This window comes from Uloborus diversus, chromosome 3 (assembly GCF_026930045.1).
Source record: "Uloborus diversus isolate 005 chromosome 3, Udiv.v.3.1, whole genome shotgun sequence".
Taxonomy (NCBI): Eukaryota; Metazoa; Arthropoda; class Arachnida; order Araneae; family Uloboridae; genus Uloborus; species Uloborus diversus.
The window spans coordinates 167,930,752-167,949,075 of NC_072733.1; the positions used below are offsets into that span (position 1 = coordinate 167,930,752).

At 33.0% G+C, this 18,324-nt stretch overlaps 1 protein-coding gene across 3 annotated transcripts in view; it reads left to right on the top strand.

The window, feature by feature from the left end:
* Nucleotides 1-18,324, top strand: part of LOC129219260 (CUGBP Elav-like family member 2) — a 542,217-nt gene that overhangs the window by 425,238 nt on the left and 98,655 nt on the right. For all 3 annotated transcript variants that reach the window (XM_054853587.1, XM_054853590.1, XM_054853589.1), the window contains exon 4: nt 17,684-17,809. In XM_054853587.1, the coding sequence (XP_054709562.1) occupies nt 17,684-17,809 (126 nt within the window). The remainder of the gene's footprint in view (nt 1-17,683; nt 17,810-18,324) is intronic.

Consider the following 18,324-nt stretch of genomic DNA (forward strand, 5'->3'; position numbering starts at 1 on the left):
AGAGTTTTTCCAGACCTAGTCTGGTGAGATGATATTCAGTAGACAGAACGAACTCAAATAAGACGATAAATGTAATTAAATAACTTTTGTTTTTTCAGCCTTTAAATTAAAATAACTGTCCTTAAATAGTTCAGTTAGCGTATATTGAATAGTTGCAGCGATTTTAAATGAAGCGATAAAATATATGCTTCATTGAATACATTTTTCATTAAATAGTTATGCCTGAAAGTAATTCAACGAGCGTACATTTAGTACGTGTAACCAATTAGATTTTTTTATCGATTAATTAGTATTTTAATGGGTTTTTTATTTCAATAAAAAAGCAGGTTTTGAAGTTATCCAACTAACGTGCTTTTAACAATGCAATCAGTTCAAGTATAACAGTTAAACCCTTTAACTAAATATTTTTTACAATACAATCTTTCGGGAAAGTGCTTAATTGGCATAGATTTAATAAAAATAATGAACACATTATACGTTAAATTCATACTGTATTAAGGTTTTCTTTTCTTTTTTTTTTTTTTTTTACTCTTAAAAACCTGTATCGAATTAAGTTAATGAGCATACGATACGAATCGTACATAACAAATTAAAAATAGACGATGACTTGAGTTTCATTAGTTTTATTTCTTTTGTTTCAATAATAAAAGATGTATATCCAGTGACATACAATGACTTTGATTTTAACTAACGTAACAAAATAAAATAAGAGAGTGAATTGATTTGTAACTGAACAAAGTTTTGCAACTGATTTTGAAAATATCTCACAGAAAAAAAATATTACCGGGATAACCAATCGAGCATGCAGTCATAAAATGTAACAAATTCAAATCAGAATCAGCATGTGCCCGTTAAGCGAAAAGGGGTCTCAAAATAAATTTTCTGACTTGATTGCAAAACCCTGATGCAGCAATGGCACTTCGTGGATTTATTTCTCTCCCCGTAGCCCGTCTCTTTGGCGACTACAGCCTGGCTCCACAGCTTTCCATATTGTCTACTACATCCCTTGCCTTGTTTAATCAATACGTTTGCTGTTTGCTCCTGGGCTTCCTATCACTGCGATTCCATAGCTCCGATTCTCGACGACGCCACAACGATCCTCATCTATCTCCTCCCCCATCAGTGCTCTCCCTCTTTTTTTTTTTTTTTTATTTATTTTTACTATCTAAAAAATCGACTTTGAATCTCCTTGGCTCCAATATGTCACTCCGAGATTGACTCTTTCCGGTTTGTCATTGCTATTCCTCTTAAAGAAACGCTCTTTCTCTGAGATTCCTGATGCTGTAAAATAAGTACCTGGGTCTTGCCGTGTTATCGCCTGCCAGTTTTTGCTCGTTCACCTATTGTGCGTCAAAGATGTTACTGAAAAGGTACACATGATAAGGCTGATTTTCCATCCTCTTATTCCAAGCGAAACCCAAAAACTTTTTCAATGGATTCAGATTTTTTTTTCTTTGTATATGCGTAAGAGCAAACACTTATTTACGGAAATCCTCGGGGAAATATATTGCGAGCAGATTGGAACTTGACTTCGGTACGTAATAGCTTTCTCGGGTTCGGCTGTCGATTTATTTTATCTCCTTTCCGTTTAAGAAACGTAAAAGTTTTTCTTTTTTTTTTTCGTAATTCTCTCTTATAAATCATTGTCGGTCTTTACGAAATGAAGGAGAAAAATTTTTAAACTTTGTTTCCATTTTTTCCTACACATTAGGTGAGGTGCGTCTCAAATGTTTTAAAGGTGTTCGTTAATTTGCTCTTACAAAGTTTACTTTTAAAAAGTTTGTTAACCCTCTGAGGGTTACAAACGGGATGTCAAGTTCTCCGGATGCTATTTGAGTTGCCTTTGAACGTGATGAGCAACTAGTATATTTTTCATGATTGCTATGGATTAAATATTAGAAAATATAACTTTACAGGTATGATCATAAATGATATCACATTCCAGAACCATTGAAGTAGATTTTGGAGATAGTGATTTTCCATTCATGAGTCGCCAGGTGGTCAACAGAGTCGACTTATATTTCTTTTTCTGTATATTGGTTTAAAATACACTTTAAAAAAGGTATGGAAGTACTGCGTAAAAAAGTCCACGTGTATAACAGTGCAAATAAAATCATTAAAAGGGAGTTATAAACTCAGCATGCTGCACTCCCTTGCTGAGTTTTTAACTCTTTTTAATGCTTTTATTTGTGCTGTTATACGACAGACTTGACTACACGTTGACTACACGTTGACTTATTTTACTCATTTCTTTGTACAAAGCTTTTCGACCGTTTTTTTTTTTTTTTTTTTTACATATGAGACAGTGAGAAGCAAAGAGATGTAAGTTTTTTCAACCTTTTAATCAAAGTATAGTTTTTAAAAAATGTTTTATTTTGTATAAAATTGTTTGATACCCTAAAATCTTATTTCGATGGTCTTAAATTTTATTTATTATAAAATTTAATTAAACTGTGCTAGAGAGAGAGGTACAAACTATTGTTCAAACAATTTAAATTCATTTTGTTTATTTCTTATTTAGGAATGTAAAGGTATGCTGTATTTATACACAAATACATACTTAGCTTTTTAATCTTCAAAGAATATATGAGGCAGTGAGAAGCAAGGGGATGTAAGTGGCAAAATTAAAAATTTGGAGATAACCAGTACAAATGGTAGGTGAACTTCTCCTGTGTCTTGGGGCAAGCGATAGTACTAGTAGCCCTGGTAGGTAATGCTATACAGCATGATTTAGAAAAACTTTTCAATGAAAGCGTACCTAGACCCACAACTTTAAACGTATTTTACTCAAAACTTGAAAATGTCTATTTACATCCCTCTGCTTCTCACTACCTCATATTTTAAAGTAGTTTTGATATGGTAATTTTCGAATTGAGTGTTTTAAATGCCACGTTACAAAATATTTTTAGCGCTAACATTCAGGCTTAAAAGCTGGTAATTTACAAGCGTGCCAACAACAAATGGTCCAGAACGGTGTTTCAACTACTAGACTTCAGAAACGTCACTCCCGCTTAGAAGAAAATAGTGCATGGGTTACTTATTTTCATAAAAATATTACTTAGAAAGATGACTCACTCAGAAAGATATTTACATTTCTTTAAAAAATTCCGTTATTTTTCAAAAGCGGTTTTGCTTATTATTGCAAAAGTTTTCGGTTTAAATGTATCAAACTTTCAGGTATTAATTTTTATTCCTGATTAAAATTACATGCTAACATTTGAAAAGAAAAATGTTATATTGTTTGCTAAAGATCATTAAATTATCCAAAAAAATATTTTAATCACTAAGTTTAAAATAGTAACCGTGTTTAGCAACTTCAGTAAAAGGTACAGTTCAATAACATGAATATTTGTAAATAAATGCCTTTTAGGGGTTAAACTATACGTTTAATATTCTTTAAAGATCGTTAAATGGTAAGGGATTGTCTCAATTTGTCACAGCAGGCCAATTTTTGAACTCAGGTGGAATCCAAAACTATTTTTGCCCAAACATGTTACTGGTGCCGCACCCAAAAAAGGAGCAGAAGGAAGCAAAAGCCCCTCCCGATTTCCGATAATGCGATGATTAATGGTTAAAATTCTAAAGAAAATTATGATTATACTATTTTTACTCATTGAATAACTTTCATGAGAACAGAATTTAAAACTTACATTTAACAAAAGATAATTTTTTTCAAAATATTGTGGTGCCTAAATGAAAAATTATCATATAAGCTTTGCGCTGCAATATGATTAAAGTGAAAAACCAACGTAAATAAAACACAAATTCTGAAGAAAATACGGAAAAAAATTGCTCTATTTTCATTAGAGCCTGTGGTTTTTTTACGTTGGTTTTTCACTTTAACCATATTGTGTTGCCTGATTTTTAAAGTTTATCTTAAAGAAATTAATGACTTTTTTTTTAAACTTGACAACTCTTAGATTTGTTTTATATTGCTGTTTAATAATTCTTTTGTGAACTAATTATATATCTTAGAGCAGTATAATCAAATATTAGGTACTTATTAAGATTTCTTCATCAACTTTCTTGGAATAGCTAACTGATGTTCAACTTAAAGAAATTTCATGTAAGAACTTTATATTCTTCTTTCCTTTAAATTTGTTTTATCAAAAGATTCCACTTTTTTTACGAACTTTCAATTGGGAATTAAAGAAATGGTAAATTTTTAACTTTGCGCTGGTTGTATGTTTGGGTATATTCAACGAAAAGAAGAGCCCAAATTTTCGCTGAAAACTGCATACACGTTCTTCGGAGCTCAAAATAACTATTATATCTCAGTGTTAAAAACTAAGGATAATTTTAAGGTAAATATTTCTTTAAAATGGAGTGCTAGCGGTGGGGAAATTTTTTTACAGTATTATTATTAAAGACCAACAATATTTTAGGAAAAGTAAACGATCGCATTGCTCCGCTCACTTTGTTATTTTGTTTTTGTACCGCAAAATTGTGTAGCAGAATATGATTTTACGGTAAAAAGTACTAGCGACATGGGTGCAAAAGCTTTTTATCGTAAAATTTCAGGATTTTTTTTTTTTTTTTTTTTTTTTTTTTGCAGTTTGTTATGTGTAATATGAACCTTGACGGATTAAAATCTAAGCTAATGAGTTGGCAATTGGTTGCCAGTGCATCAACGTTATATTTGCATACATACAACGGAAATAGTGCTCAAATTTGTACTTAATTGTAGCATAAAAGTGTTTCGGTGTTCACAGTTGCTATTTTTCTCTCAGAGATTTATTTTCTTGCTCTGAAGCTATGAGTGCAATGTTCACGATAAATTTTTGCCCTGTTTACGTTTCACTTTTTAGTTGATGAATTTTCTGAGCTAAAAACGTTTATCCTTAACCATAGATTTGTTTCAAGGTCTCAGGGTGTACTGAATCGGTTTAAAATTCAAATTTATTAATAATGTATCAGAAATATTTCAAAACATGTATTGTAAATTAAATCTGTGGAGGCCTAAAATTGTCTTTCTTATTAACTTTTCTCATGTAGCCGATAAGGAGAATAGATTTTAAAATAAATTGATCCCTGAAACCTGGAACCCTAGTTTTTTCTATCATTTTTAAATCCCTATTCTTGAAAATTTTATATAATTCTTATTGCACTTTTTTCAGACATGCACAAATATCATTAGATCCTCAAAAACTCATTCCAGTGAATCACAGAAAACAAGTTGAGATTTTCGGATACCCTAATTCAAAAGTCTAGATTCATTTCGCATCCAAAAAATCTAAAGCGTCCAAAAAATTACAGAGATTTTACTAAATTTGTTTCTAGAATGGAATCACAAAGTGGCAAAAAAAATCTAAGCAATGTGAAGTAGGTTTTCACCAAAATTATATTTTGTTCCAGATGAAACATATACATAAGGAAAAATTATATATTACACCCCCTCCCCCCTCTCCTCTCCTAGTATCTACAAGAACAGTAGACCCTCCTTTTACGCGAGGGTAACGTTCCACGGAAATGCTGCGTAAATTAAAACCGCATAAATTGAGACTTAATAGTAGTGTTAGAATAGGGGTTAGGCTCCATAAATTAAAAAAAATATTTCATTCAAGTAATGACTAATTATATAATAAATTTGCTGTGTACTTATATCGATTCATAGTATACACAACATTTATATCGGGTGAGTGCAAAAGTTCGTGCGGAGTTTGTGAACGAAAGTCATACAGTGATTAGGCAAGCAAAACTCTTTATTCAATCAATGATATATTCTCCATCGTTGTCTATAATCTTCTTCCAACGTTCTGGCAGCATTCGAATGACCCGATCATAAAAACTGCGTGGTATAGATTCGAAGAACGAAGACACGACGTTTTGTAAGGCACTCAAAGAGTCAAGTTTTTTTCCCATATAAATGATTTTGCAATGACCGGAATGAGTGATAATCCGATGGTGCGATATCAGGAGAATACGGTGGATGAGTTAGGACATCCCATTTCAGGCTGTTCAGTTTGCGCAGCGTCTGTCTTGAAACGTGTGGTCTAGCGTTATCTTGATGAAAGACTACGCCTTTGCGATTTGACAAACTCGGACGTTTCTATTTGATTTCACGGTTCAGATTAGTTAATTGACGACAGTACTTGTCCGAATCAATCGTTTGGCCGACGAGGAGAAACTCAAAATAAATTATACCCTTGCAATCCCACAGAGCATCACCTTCATCGGGTGCAAACTGGCCTTTGCCATTGCGTCACCATGATCACCTGCCTGTTTCCATGTGCGTTTGCGCTGAACGTTGTTGTGCAGGACCCATTTTTCATCGCCCGTCACTAATCGATCCAAAAACGGCTCGTTTTTGAGCCGCTCGAGTAAAGATACGGCAGCAGAAATTCGCTGGATTTTGTTGCTCTCGGTCAACAAATGGGGAACCCATACATCGAGCTTTAAATCAAATCCGATTTTTTTTAACGCCGAAAAACGGTTGATCGGTCAACGTTAAGTGCTGTAGCAACTTCCTCTGTTGAAATTAGCGGAGTATTCTGAACTATAGAACGCAAAACGCCGTCATCAATGTCAGAAGGTTGACCTAAGCGTGGCTCGTCTTCCAGCTTAAAATCTCCGCAACGAAATTTTGCAAACCATTTTTCCACAGTTCGTTTAGCTGGTGCTTTATCTTGATAAACGTCTTGAATGTTTTTTACGGCTGCTGCAACATTTATTCCCTTCCGAAACTCGTAAAGCATAACATGCCGTAAATGCATTTTATCAACACTCATTTTAAAAGTAATCTTTCTCGAAGAAGTTTGTATCTGCACAAATTATTTTGATTGGAATGAAAGCTGCACATGTCACCTTTCCAACGATCTGACTTACGTAGATAGTGGCATTAATGACAATACGTTACGCCCGTTCTAACGCCATCTATTGCAACTCCGCACGAACTTTTGCACTCACCCAACAAAAAAAACACAAAAGTTTATTTAGTTTTTATAAAAAGGGAGCTGGTTATGAGGGTCTTTTGGCAGTCATTAAGAATTTTTCTCTGTAGTTCTTACCAGAGCATTAACGCATGAATTCTCACTCGTGTCATTTTCTACGGTGAGATCTTCTTTACTAACAAATCAGAAAGATCATTTGCTATTGTCAAGGGGTGGATCAAAATTTTCATTGTGAACGTTTTTGGCTGTATGTCACCAATGTCGTTGGTTTCGTTCTCCTTTGTCACACTTGTTTTTCCAGTTAGTTCTGAATTGTGTGAGTTCAATAACTTTACTTCTGGAAAGAGCTCTGGAATCAGTCGCATAAAATGTCTCCAGTGTCCCAAGCTCGATTATCAGCACCCCAAAATGCAGTTTATTATGTGTTATATGAAATCTCGGGAGTTTTTATATTGAAGGGAAAAATTTTATCTTTTTGCATTGCCTCATCTGCGTAAAATAAAATAAAGGTGTGAAATCTTAAACCGCGTATAATCAAAACTACGTAAATAAAACCCACGTAAAACGAGGGAATAAAATTAACAAAACCTTTTCACCAGATTCGAAAACTTCTTCTGTATTATATCAGTTTTTGACACTTTTGCGGAACATTTTAATGGAAAGCACAGGTATTGAAGTAAAATTTATATATTCTCTGAAATGAATGTATCCATCGATTAAATATATAAAATCAAAACTAGAATACTAATTAGAAAATAAAAGTCAATGATTGTGTGTACTTTTAAAACATAGTTCTTAATTGTTATACGCAGGTTTTATGTTTTAAGTATAAATAAGTTTCCGTATGAAAATTTTTCTTTGGGAAAAAAACTAACTGATAAGTTCCAATCATAAAAAGTTTCGCAATTGCTTGTAATAGACGAGTATGAAAAAAAAATGTTTTAAAGGATAGAAATTAAGAATGTAAATTCTGAAAGATGTAAATATAAGCCATGAAAAGAAAATTTGGTTTCCGAAATCTAAACGCGCTTACGATTTTTCACAGAAAAAAAAAAATAAAATTTCTCATTAGATTGCTCCAAAATTTTTACTTAGCTTTCACGACCCTTTAGGTAAACTATTTCTGAAGAGGATAAATTTCCTTTCTTAAAATCTGATACTAAAGTTTTGATTTTTTCTACTTTCAATTTTCGCACTTTAATTTTTCATGTGAATGGTGGTTATAAAAAAACGTGAGGTGTGCAGAACCCTCTATTAAGTGAAGTATTGGACGAAACACTGCCAAATTTCATGAGCGCCACATGAAATTTGGCAGCGTTTCATTACGGACTGCTTTAAACATCAACGCAAACGTGCCTGAATGCAATACAGTGAAATCCTGTTACAACGAACTTCAAAGGACCTCAAATGTTGTTCGTTGTCACTGGAATTGCGTTGTAATGGAGTTAAAGCAATGTAATAGAAATTAAATCGGGACTGAATATTTATTTCGTTGAAACAGATAAGTCGTTGTATTGCTATTCGTTGTAACGAGATTTTACTGCAGATGTATTTTCTTAATGTAATGAATTGTTAACTGAAACTTAAAAAATGGCTCTGGTTGCTTCTGGCTTAGATTCGGGAGAAATAGTGCATTGTAGCTCAAATTTACAATGAAAATTTAAGAAAATGTTTAGAGCTACCGAAAAATCTTTTAATAAGTCCAAAAAAATACACTTTTTTGCTAACTTCTAACTAATCGTCTAACTTCTAATAGTTTTCTTGACAGTGAGTTTGCAATGACTATTTCTAATACAGCTATTGGTCCTCTGAAATCAATCAAAAGAAATTTTTAAGTTAAATTCCGAACTGTTAATATACGGCAAAAAGAAATCATGAAATTCCATGCTAATGGTATTATTTCAACTTCGATTTTTTGCGCTTTTGAGACACACATAAGTGCTAAGAAATTTGAAAACTTGAGACTGTCTAAATGATAAACAGTTTTTAATACGGAGAAATATTGGCGGAATGAAGCGTTATAAATTTTCATGCTCTCTTAAACTCCTAATATTCTCCATTTCTGGCGAAATGGATCTATTCGCCTTTGTGTGTTCTGCCTGAGAATAACTTAATTCACCTTTAAAGGAAAATCATTTATTTCCTTCTTCCCTGCAAAGCATCTGCCATTCTTTTAACTTATAGCCCCAATGTTTCTCAAAATGTTCTTCGCTTTTCTTTGTAATAGATTACTTGAGCTAAATTTTATTTTACAGGCCATTTACTTTAGCTGTGGAAAAAGAAATTTTGGCGCCGATTTATATGAAGTGTAATAAATACGCTTCTGACTATGTTAACAAAACCGAATGTTTTCCGAAAAGTATAAAAGCTTACATTTAGAGAATAATTAGTCTTTTATAACGCTATTTTTCATCTTGGTGCATTCTCTTTTATGCCCAAATTTCTTGACACACTTTTAAAGGTTGTGTGCTATTTTGGCTCTCCGCTGATGACAAAGAGAAATAATGGTTTCTGTGGATAGCAACCTTTTATCAGTCCTGCTGGCTGCACCGTTCTTTAAATTCAGGGATGTCACGTATACTCCAGCTAAGATTGATTAGATGGCGTGAGTTATTGCCTTGGTTCGTTCGTGCAAAGCTACGCTGAATTATCTTAGGTTTTCCTTAAATACGTGACAAGCGCGATGTCTTAAAAGTTGGAGCTTTAAACACACCTCCCCGAAATTTAATTAATATTTAACACTAAATCTGTAATTGGTATTGAGTTGGGGAAAGGGGAAACATTTTATGCATAAGTGGTTAATTCATTTTAGATGAAGCTCGAAATTATTGTTTGTGCGGCCTGACTTGAAACAATTTTTATTCTTATTAAAGCTTTGCGTTTGCGAATTGATTTTGTTACATCAACGAACCTTATCTCCGTCGACAGAACGAACTTTTAAATCAATATTAATTTCTCACTCGAAATTATATTCAGTAATTTAGATGAAGATTTATCCTTTTTTTTTCATGGAAAAGAACATTGACTCAATCAAATTTAATTTAATTGGCATTAAGAGCACAAAATTAATAGTCCCAAATCGTAAAATAACAAAACAAATACTTGCGCAAATTAGCTGACAATGACTTTTATGGTTGCAAAGAAATTATATCAGACGAAACATGGGGTTCTTCTGTAAGTTTCTCCTAATGTCTGCAGTAGTAGGGCACTGCCTATCCATCTTAATTATACAATTATTACACCATCATGCATACATATCTCCCGGAGTGCCAGCAGTGCCTATCAACATTGTGACCTACCCTAACACGGAACCCTCACAGCAGAAACTACATCATATAGAGAGTAAGCCCAGTGTAATGTGAACCGAAAAGTGGCCGAATATGAAAATACCGCATTATCGGGAATGCGCAGGTAATAGGTTTTTTAAGCAGGGTTATTTTTCGTCCTGCCATAATGTGGCCGCTATTTAAGAATTAATCCATATTATACAGTGCAGAGTTTTCAAGACTCTACTGCATTGTAATAAGTGACAGATTGAACATGAAAGATCCACTAATAATTTTATAACGACGTAGCCGTTTACGTTTTTTTACTTCCACCCAAAATTTTGTAAACGTTTTATCCTAATTTGCCGTTGTTCAAAAATTAAGAATATGTGTACCTAAGCACATTTTTGATCAAACGTTTTTTACCTACTAGTTGTGTACTTTCAATCTCTTTAAATCACATTTCTATTCCAACCAGATAGTATTGAAAAAGTAGATCTCAGATTAATTTTTCTAGCTTTGTACATTTTACGCTATGACACGCTTAATCACAACCCTAAACGATTGCATACGATATTATTGAAAGCAGCTTAGCTCCATCTACTGAAATTCTAATAAATAACCACTAGATATCACATTCTACCCAGAATCGATAATCCCAACATGTGGGATATTCATCAAAATCGACGAGACAATCATTTCTCATGTTTTTGTACCTACTTGAATGCCATTACGTAAGTAAGTTTTTAATTATAGTTTATCCCCCATCATTAAACATAATTTGATTACCCTCACTATTGAAAGGAAAAGCAGCAAAATATTTATTTCAGCAAAAATCAGTTTTCTTTTCAACAAATTATTTTATCATTACCTTCCTTTTAATGATTATAATTCAAAAGCTTTTGCATTTTTATACATTAGATGAAAATTTTGTTAGCAAATAAACATACCATGCATTTTTTTTTTGGGAACCACTTAAACAGCTAATGGATTCGTGATTACGCGTCTATTGTGTTTTTAAAATTTACTTAAGTTCTCAAAATTAGCGTCTTACTCATGAAAACTATTGTGTCGAAAACCGTTAAAAACACATTAAATTCCAATCTTAAACCTTTATATAATGAGTAGATGAAGGAATATATAGTAATGCAATGTCAACCTACGTAATGTCAATATAGGTGGATTGGCATTGCAGGGATTTTTGATTTTGCATTGTAGGTATTCAGCTGTTATTTGCACTGTAATGATTCTACGGTTTTGCACTACAGTGATTTTTCATTTTTTTACTGCAGAGCTAAATTTTGCTTTGACATAATTTCTCGTTTGTACTGAAGAGATCCCCCGATTTTTCCCTGCTACGATTCTTCAGTCTTGTACTACAGTGATTCCCTAGTGATTTGTATTAATGATTCCTTGACTTCGTATATCTGCTGTACCCATAAAACCTAATATGTTTTCATGGAGCAGTATCACTACAATTCAGCCGCATGGTTGGGGCCTCGGTAGTGCAGTTGGTTGGCCTGTCATTGCAGTAATCTCGAGGTGGTGGATTCGATTCCCGCCCTTTGCCCTGGTTGTAACTTCCTTCTCTGTGATGCTAATTCTGTCCTACCCTATGTGCCTGTATTGTGCTGTCTGTCATATTGGACGTGAGTTCATAAACGGGTCCTGTGTTACCAAGTACATGAACTCAAAATGTATGTTGTCAATAAATCAAATCAGCCGCATGGTTGGTTTTCAAAAGTAAACTTTACGTTGATTTGACTTTAAAAATTCGTGTTCTATTATCATGCTAGAATAAAATTGAGTTTATTTTGTGGATCACTTTTTGGGGGAGAATCTTCACTAAAAAAATAATAATAAATCTTTATTTCAATTACATATCTCGTCTCACTTTCTCTCTCTGCCTTAAATATGACAGCAAAGTTTGTATCAGCATATTTGATGCCAACCTTTTCTCTGAGCTAAGGTTGAATTCCTTTTCTGGAGTATAAGTTGTAAAGACGTTTTTTACTCGATGAAGTGAAAGCGTTGAACTTGGTTCAACTTTTCACCTGAAGGAAAATTATGACTATGGCCTTCAATCATATTCATAATTTTCCTTCTCCTTTCATACAAACAGCTTATAACAGTCTTTTTTATTCTATTTTCATCGAAACAATTATGTGTTATGTTCAACTTACCGCGGAAAGCATTGACACAATTAAACTTTAGTTTTTAATGTGTCGTAAAATTCAAAAATAACTCCCTTCAATATCCGATTTATAATTATCCTCCTCCTTTCATACAAATAATTTATAACTCATACATTGTTTCTTTTCTTATCATCGAAACTGTTATGTATTTCTATTCTACATACCAGGGAAGGAATTGATACGATTTCATTTTCGTTTTAATGTGTCGTAAAATTTAGTAATAACCCCCTTCAATTTCCAATTTGTAGTTTCCTCCCTTTTTCGTACAAATAACTTAAAACACATTTATTGTTTATTTTCTTATCATCGAAACAGTTATGTATTCATGCTTTACGTACCGAAGAAAGCATTGATAGAACTCAACTTTAGTTTTTAATAAGTCGGAAAATTTAATGATAACTTCCTTCAATTTCCGATTTATGATTACAAATAACTTATGTCACAGATCTTGTTTCTTTTCTTATCATTGAAACAGTTACGTATTTATGTTTTACATACCGAGGAAAGCATTGATACGATTTAACTTTGCTTAGGTCATCTAATAAATACATTAAAGAGAACATCATCCCCCGAGATTCGAATGTAACGTGCGATGCCGATTCCTTCATTACCGATGCAGTTCTCCTAAAATATCACAGGAATCTTTTCCCTCGCGTAACTTCGAGTTCAATAATCGTTTGACTCTCGAGAGAAGAGTTGCGTTTCAAGCGAAGCATTCATTTCTGATACATCTTTCAAATTCTCTCATTTTCCGCATTATTTTTTATTTAAATATTTGAGAATCGGAATTCTGCGGCGTCCAATGTGAATACTTCCATAACCTCGTATGTTTTCATTCGCTTTGTCAAGTCGTTAATTGAACTCTTATAATGATTCATATTTTCAAAAGATTTGAATTTATAGAATAAGTCGTTGCAGATGCTCCTTCTAGACATCTATGTGGTTAGTTTTCTTGTAATAATTATTTCATGGTAATAGTCATTAAACTATGCTATTTTCCGTTTTGTTCAAAAACTATTGCTATTTTAAAATACATTTTAAATAAGCACATTTTTCTAAAATTCAAGATTTTTATTAAAATATATTTTTAATAAAACACACTTTCCTCAAAAATCACTACTATTTAAAAAATGTAATTGGAATGAAACACCGGACAAAGTTATAAGTTTTAACTTTGTTTCGCAATGTTTAGCGTTAATGAAGAAATAGATGCCCTAGTAGCACAATCGATTGGGAGATGGTTGGTCAACGGTAGGCAACGTCCACTTTGGCAACCGTTATCCAACCAAACATTTGCCAACGATCTTCTACAGTGCCTAACAATTTCCCAACGATGGCCCATCGAAAATATGCACGGTTGGCCCAACGATGCCCAGAAACTGTAGGACTATCGTTTGCTCATCGTTCGTTGCCAACCCACCATTCCCCACCGGTTTCTACACTTAGCCATCATTGGCCAACCATCTCCCAACCGATTGTGCTACTAGGGTGCATTTTTTAATAGGTTTAACTATTTTTGCTGATCAACCCTTAACCGTGCTAAGTTTAAGGCTGGTTTCTGACCGTAGAGTAATAATAGACACAACATACGTTGATTTCGTTCATGTTGTAATTCTCGACTATTAGGGCTTTTCATCAAAAGCGTTTTCATGTTTTATTCTACGGCACACATCAATCATAGTCCTTCAGGGTAAAAGTAATTTTAAGGCTAGAATAAGTGACAGCCAATAATTAAGCGATTGGCGACGGGAAGATATGTTAATAAAATTATATAGCAACAATGACGTCTTCCGAAACACGGCCGAATCCATGATATTAAGATAGTTAGCATGAAGCATTCTTCACTATTTCTCAAGACGTATAAACAAAAGACAAATCCTTTAGAATAGGTCATCACAATAGTACATATTATGGTAAAAATTATTACTTATGCGTATGTTTATACATTTATAAGCTGTGACATCATCACTAAAAATGTACAACGATGTATAGAGATAAAACTTTCAAAACTCTCTCTGTTGATAAATCTTACAATTTGTTTATTTTTATAATTTTTTAATTCGTTAATTTTTTTAGGGATATTCTTAAGATACATCACTTCTTTTATGCCTTTTCTGTCTTCCCCTACCCCCATTAAAGTAGGCTAAAATAGAGATGGAAAGGAGTTATTTAGCACAATGCTTTTTTCATTACCAGCATTAAATGATATGAAATACAAATAAAACCAAAAATTGAACATCAAATGAAAAAAACGAGCTCAAAAGTAGTAAATATGCTTCATTTTAGCATGTTAAAGTTGTTTTTTAAATATTAATGGTATAATGCACTAACTGCAAAAAAGCATAAATTCAAAAGTCTAAAAGAGTCTAATTTGTGCTCTTTGCACTAACTGCAAAGAGAAAAAAATAAATCAAAAGAAATTAAAAAATCAAAATTGTGTGTGTGTGACTGAACGTGAGAAAGAAAAAATATCTGAACTAATCAGATTAATGAGATTAAAAAAGTGCGAAAGAAAGGAGTTGTTTAATTCGAAGTTTTTTTTTCTTTTTATTTTTATCATTAAATAGTCTCAGAAATAGTGCTAGTGACAGTTTTCTCTTTTCATTGTTACGGAGAATAGGGTGTTTTTTTTTTTCAAATTACCTTTTTCTTTCCTCTTACCGTTCCCGCAATACCCCTGTCCAAATCTCGTCACCAGTAGTTCTGTTTAAAAAAGTGTAAATATCATATGACATATTAATTGAGTCTTCCAATGTGCACTTGAACACGTATCCTTTTATTTTTGCTGGCTTCTGTTTGCCGAGGCGAAATTAGTGCTGGATAAAATGTTTACACAGCGAAAATACGCTCTGAGATTAAACTGCTCTGCGTTAGAGGTTGTTTATACGCTAGAAAAAAGCGCCATCTACTTTTATTTTCTTCTGTTTTGTGTTAATTAAAAACTGTGAGGCTGCTTGGATATGAGAAAAATATTGGGAGAAAACGGGACTTACTTTCTCATCATTATAAAATTAACACGAAAGTAAAACACACAGCAGCCGTAAAACACAAGGATTATTCAAAATAAATGTATTTAATCTAAAGTAGTGCTGGAAGAAGCAATGTATATTTAAATCTGACGGGACAAAAGAAAAAAAAATGTTCAAGAATGTAGCTTGTTTGTTGAGGTTAAGGTATTTTATGCGCGTTTTATTTTTTTCTTCTGTGTAAAATTTGAGACATCCTTTACTTTTAGACACACTTGTGATTATTATAACTTATAAGTTTTGTTATTAAAAGATATTGTATGCAAAGTTATATACTAAAAATTGTAAAAGCTACAATTGCGTAATCGGTATACCTTAGTAGTAGGTATACCGATTACGCAATTGGTAATAATGTAGAAATTTTTTGAGTTAAAATCAGTGAACTTTAAAGAATTTTAATGGCTTTTTCAATTTTAATAACTAAGACTTCTGTTTCTCATTTCTTTCTATTAAGTTACAGAAAACACGCTTTTATCTTCGTAAAACTTTAATTAGTTAATGTTATTAGTTTTAAAAAATAGTGATTCGCGTTTAATTTGAAGGAAAATAATGCTGATGTTTGTCAGTTAAGAAACCAAAAAAAAAAACATTAATGGCACCATGTGTCATTATTAAGAAGAATATCATTCAGTTCCTCAATGATGTAAATATTTTTTGGCTGTAAAGTACAGCTGATTGAAAGAAGATATTTTATTTGCCTTTTCACATATTTTCTGTACTCAAGACGCATTGCTGCTTCCTTTTAAATTTTCAGTTTAATATCTATCAACTGTCTATCCACGCAACTCTTGTAAAAAAATACTAAGTTCGTGTTAAAGAATACAGATAATAAATATTACTTCGTTTGAGTTTTTCAAGTAACAACCAACATGTGAAATTCAACTTTTAAAAATACTTTAAAAATAAAATTTTTGATATTTTGTTTATCGCCAAAAAAATGTAATGGTTTAATAACTATCTTCACCCTGTGACATTCTGATGTCGTGCGAGCTCTGATGAATTGAACCATGACTTTAACAATGTTTAGTTCTTTTTAGGGATCATGAAGAAGGGCAATATACACCGAGTTGAGTTGGATTACTTTCGTATTTGTGTTGCAAAAGTGTTCCAACTCAAGCGCCATCAACACAACACGTCCTTTTTTTAACAGAACTTTTTTGTCTGAAATAAAAACGAGCTGATGTGTGCATCACATGACTTCCTTTTACTCCAATTTAAAGATAATAATGCCTCGGAGTGAGAAAAAAAAACACTTTAAATACTTTTATTCCAAGTCTGTTGCGAAGCGAAGCAAAGAAAATGCTTTATACAGATAAATTTTCGTAAATATTGGCATTTTTAATGTGATTCAACGGATAACTCTCTAAATATGGCTAAATTGAAACCAGATTAAAAAAAAAAAAAAAACTTAGCGACCAAAAGCTTGGCAATATATTGCCAAGTGTTTGTCAAATTATAGCATCGCTTGAGTTTACATTGAAATTAACAATGCTTTAACCCCAAAAAGGTGTAAAAGACCCCCTTTGGAACATCCGAATGCAACCAAAAGAGAAGGTGCACAACTAGACCCCACTTGGAGTCTATGTACCAAATTTCAACTTTCTAGGATATACCGTTCTTGAGTTATGCGAGATACATACATACGTACATACGGACGTCACGAGAAAACTCGTTGTAATTAACTCGGGGATCGTCAAAATGGATTTTTCAGGTGTCTATACGTTCTTAGGCATGTATCCACGTGTGATCGTGTTGGAAAAAAAATTAATATTCATTCGGGGGCGAGCAAAATGGAATTGGGCCGATTTTTGACTGAAAATTTTTTCGCGAATACAATACTTCCTTTTTTGTAAAAGGAAGTAAAAACACTTTTAAGGTCATGACTCGACTTATCATAGCCATACTATAAAATTACATATTGTTGCTATCGCTTTATAGTAACTTTTCTCCATCTCATTCAATGAACTTCATTTCATGAGCCACTACAGACTCTTTGACTTCTCCGAGACTAATTCATTTAAAGTACTATTGTGGTTTGACATCTTCGAGAGGTCATTCAATTCATGTGCGATTACAGACACTTTGACATCTCAAAGATGTCGTGGTATGTCAAGAGATTAAGGCTATCAGCATGAAAGGAAAAAAATGAATGCGTCTAAACAAATCAGCTCTAAACTTGCACCAGTTTTGAATCTTTTCTGATAAATTACTACACTTTTTTATATTCACTTTCAGTGTGTAGAGTGTAATATTTTTCTGCTGTAGAGTCAATCAATGAAATACAATTGTTTTTTTTTTTTTTTCAGAACGGAAACTTTTTATTGGTATGCTGTCCAAAAAGTGTACGGAAAACGACGTCCGTCTCATGTTTTCCTCCTTTGGTAGCATTGAGGAATGCACAGTATTGCGAGACGCTTCTGGACAAAGTAAAGGTAAGCAACTGCTATTGTAATAAATCTTTAGCCTGTAACATTGTATGCAGTCTTTAATTACTCCTTTAGTGCCGGCAAAAAAAAGTTTACATGTGGTTGGCTGTTGAAAACCTGACATGAAAACTTCTTGTTACGATTTTACTTGGCATGCTCACTAGTGTTTTGGTCGAATACCAAATTGTCGGCCACAATCTAGATCAAATATTCGGTATTCGGCCAAATCATCAGTGAGCATGCCAAGTAAAATCATGACAAGAAGTTTGCATGTCAGGTTTTTTATAGCCAACCACATGTAAAGATTTTTTTTTTTTTTTTTTTTTTTTGCCGTCAAGCAAATTGAGAGACAGTTCATTACAAATTGAGAGACAGTTCACGTGTTGGTTGTTTTGTGGGAAAAAGACGATTTCTTCTGTTCTGCATTGCTTCAATGCATAGCACCCGAAAACGGACACTTATTGACTCACTTGGTTAGAGCATCATGATATTAATGCTTAAATCAAAAGTTCGAGCTCCCC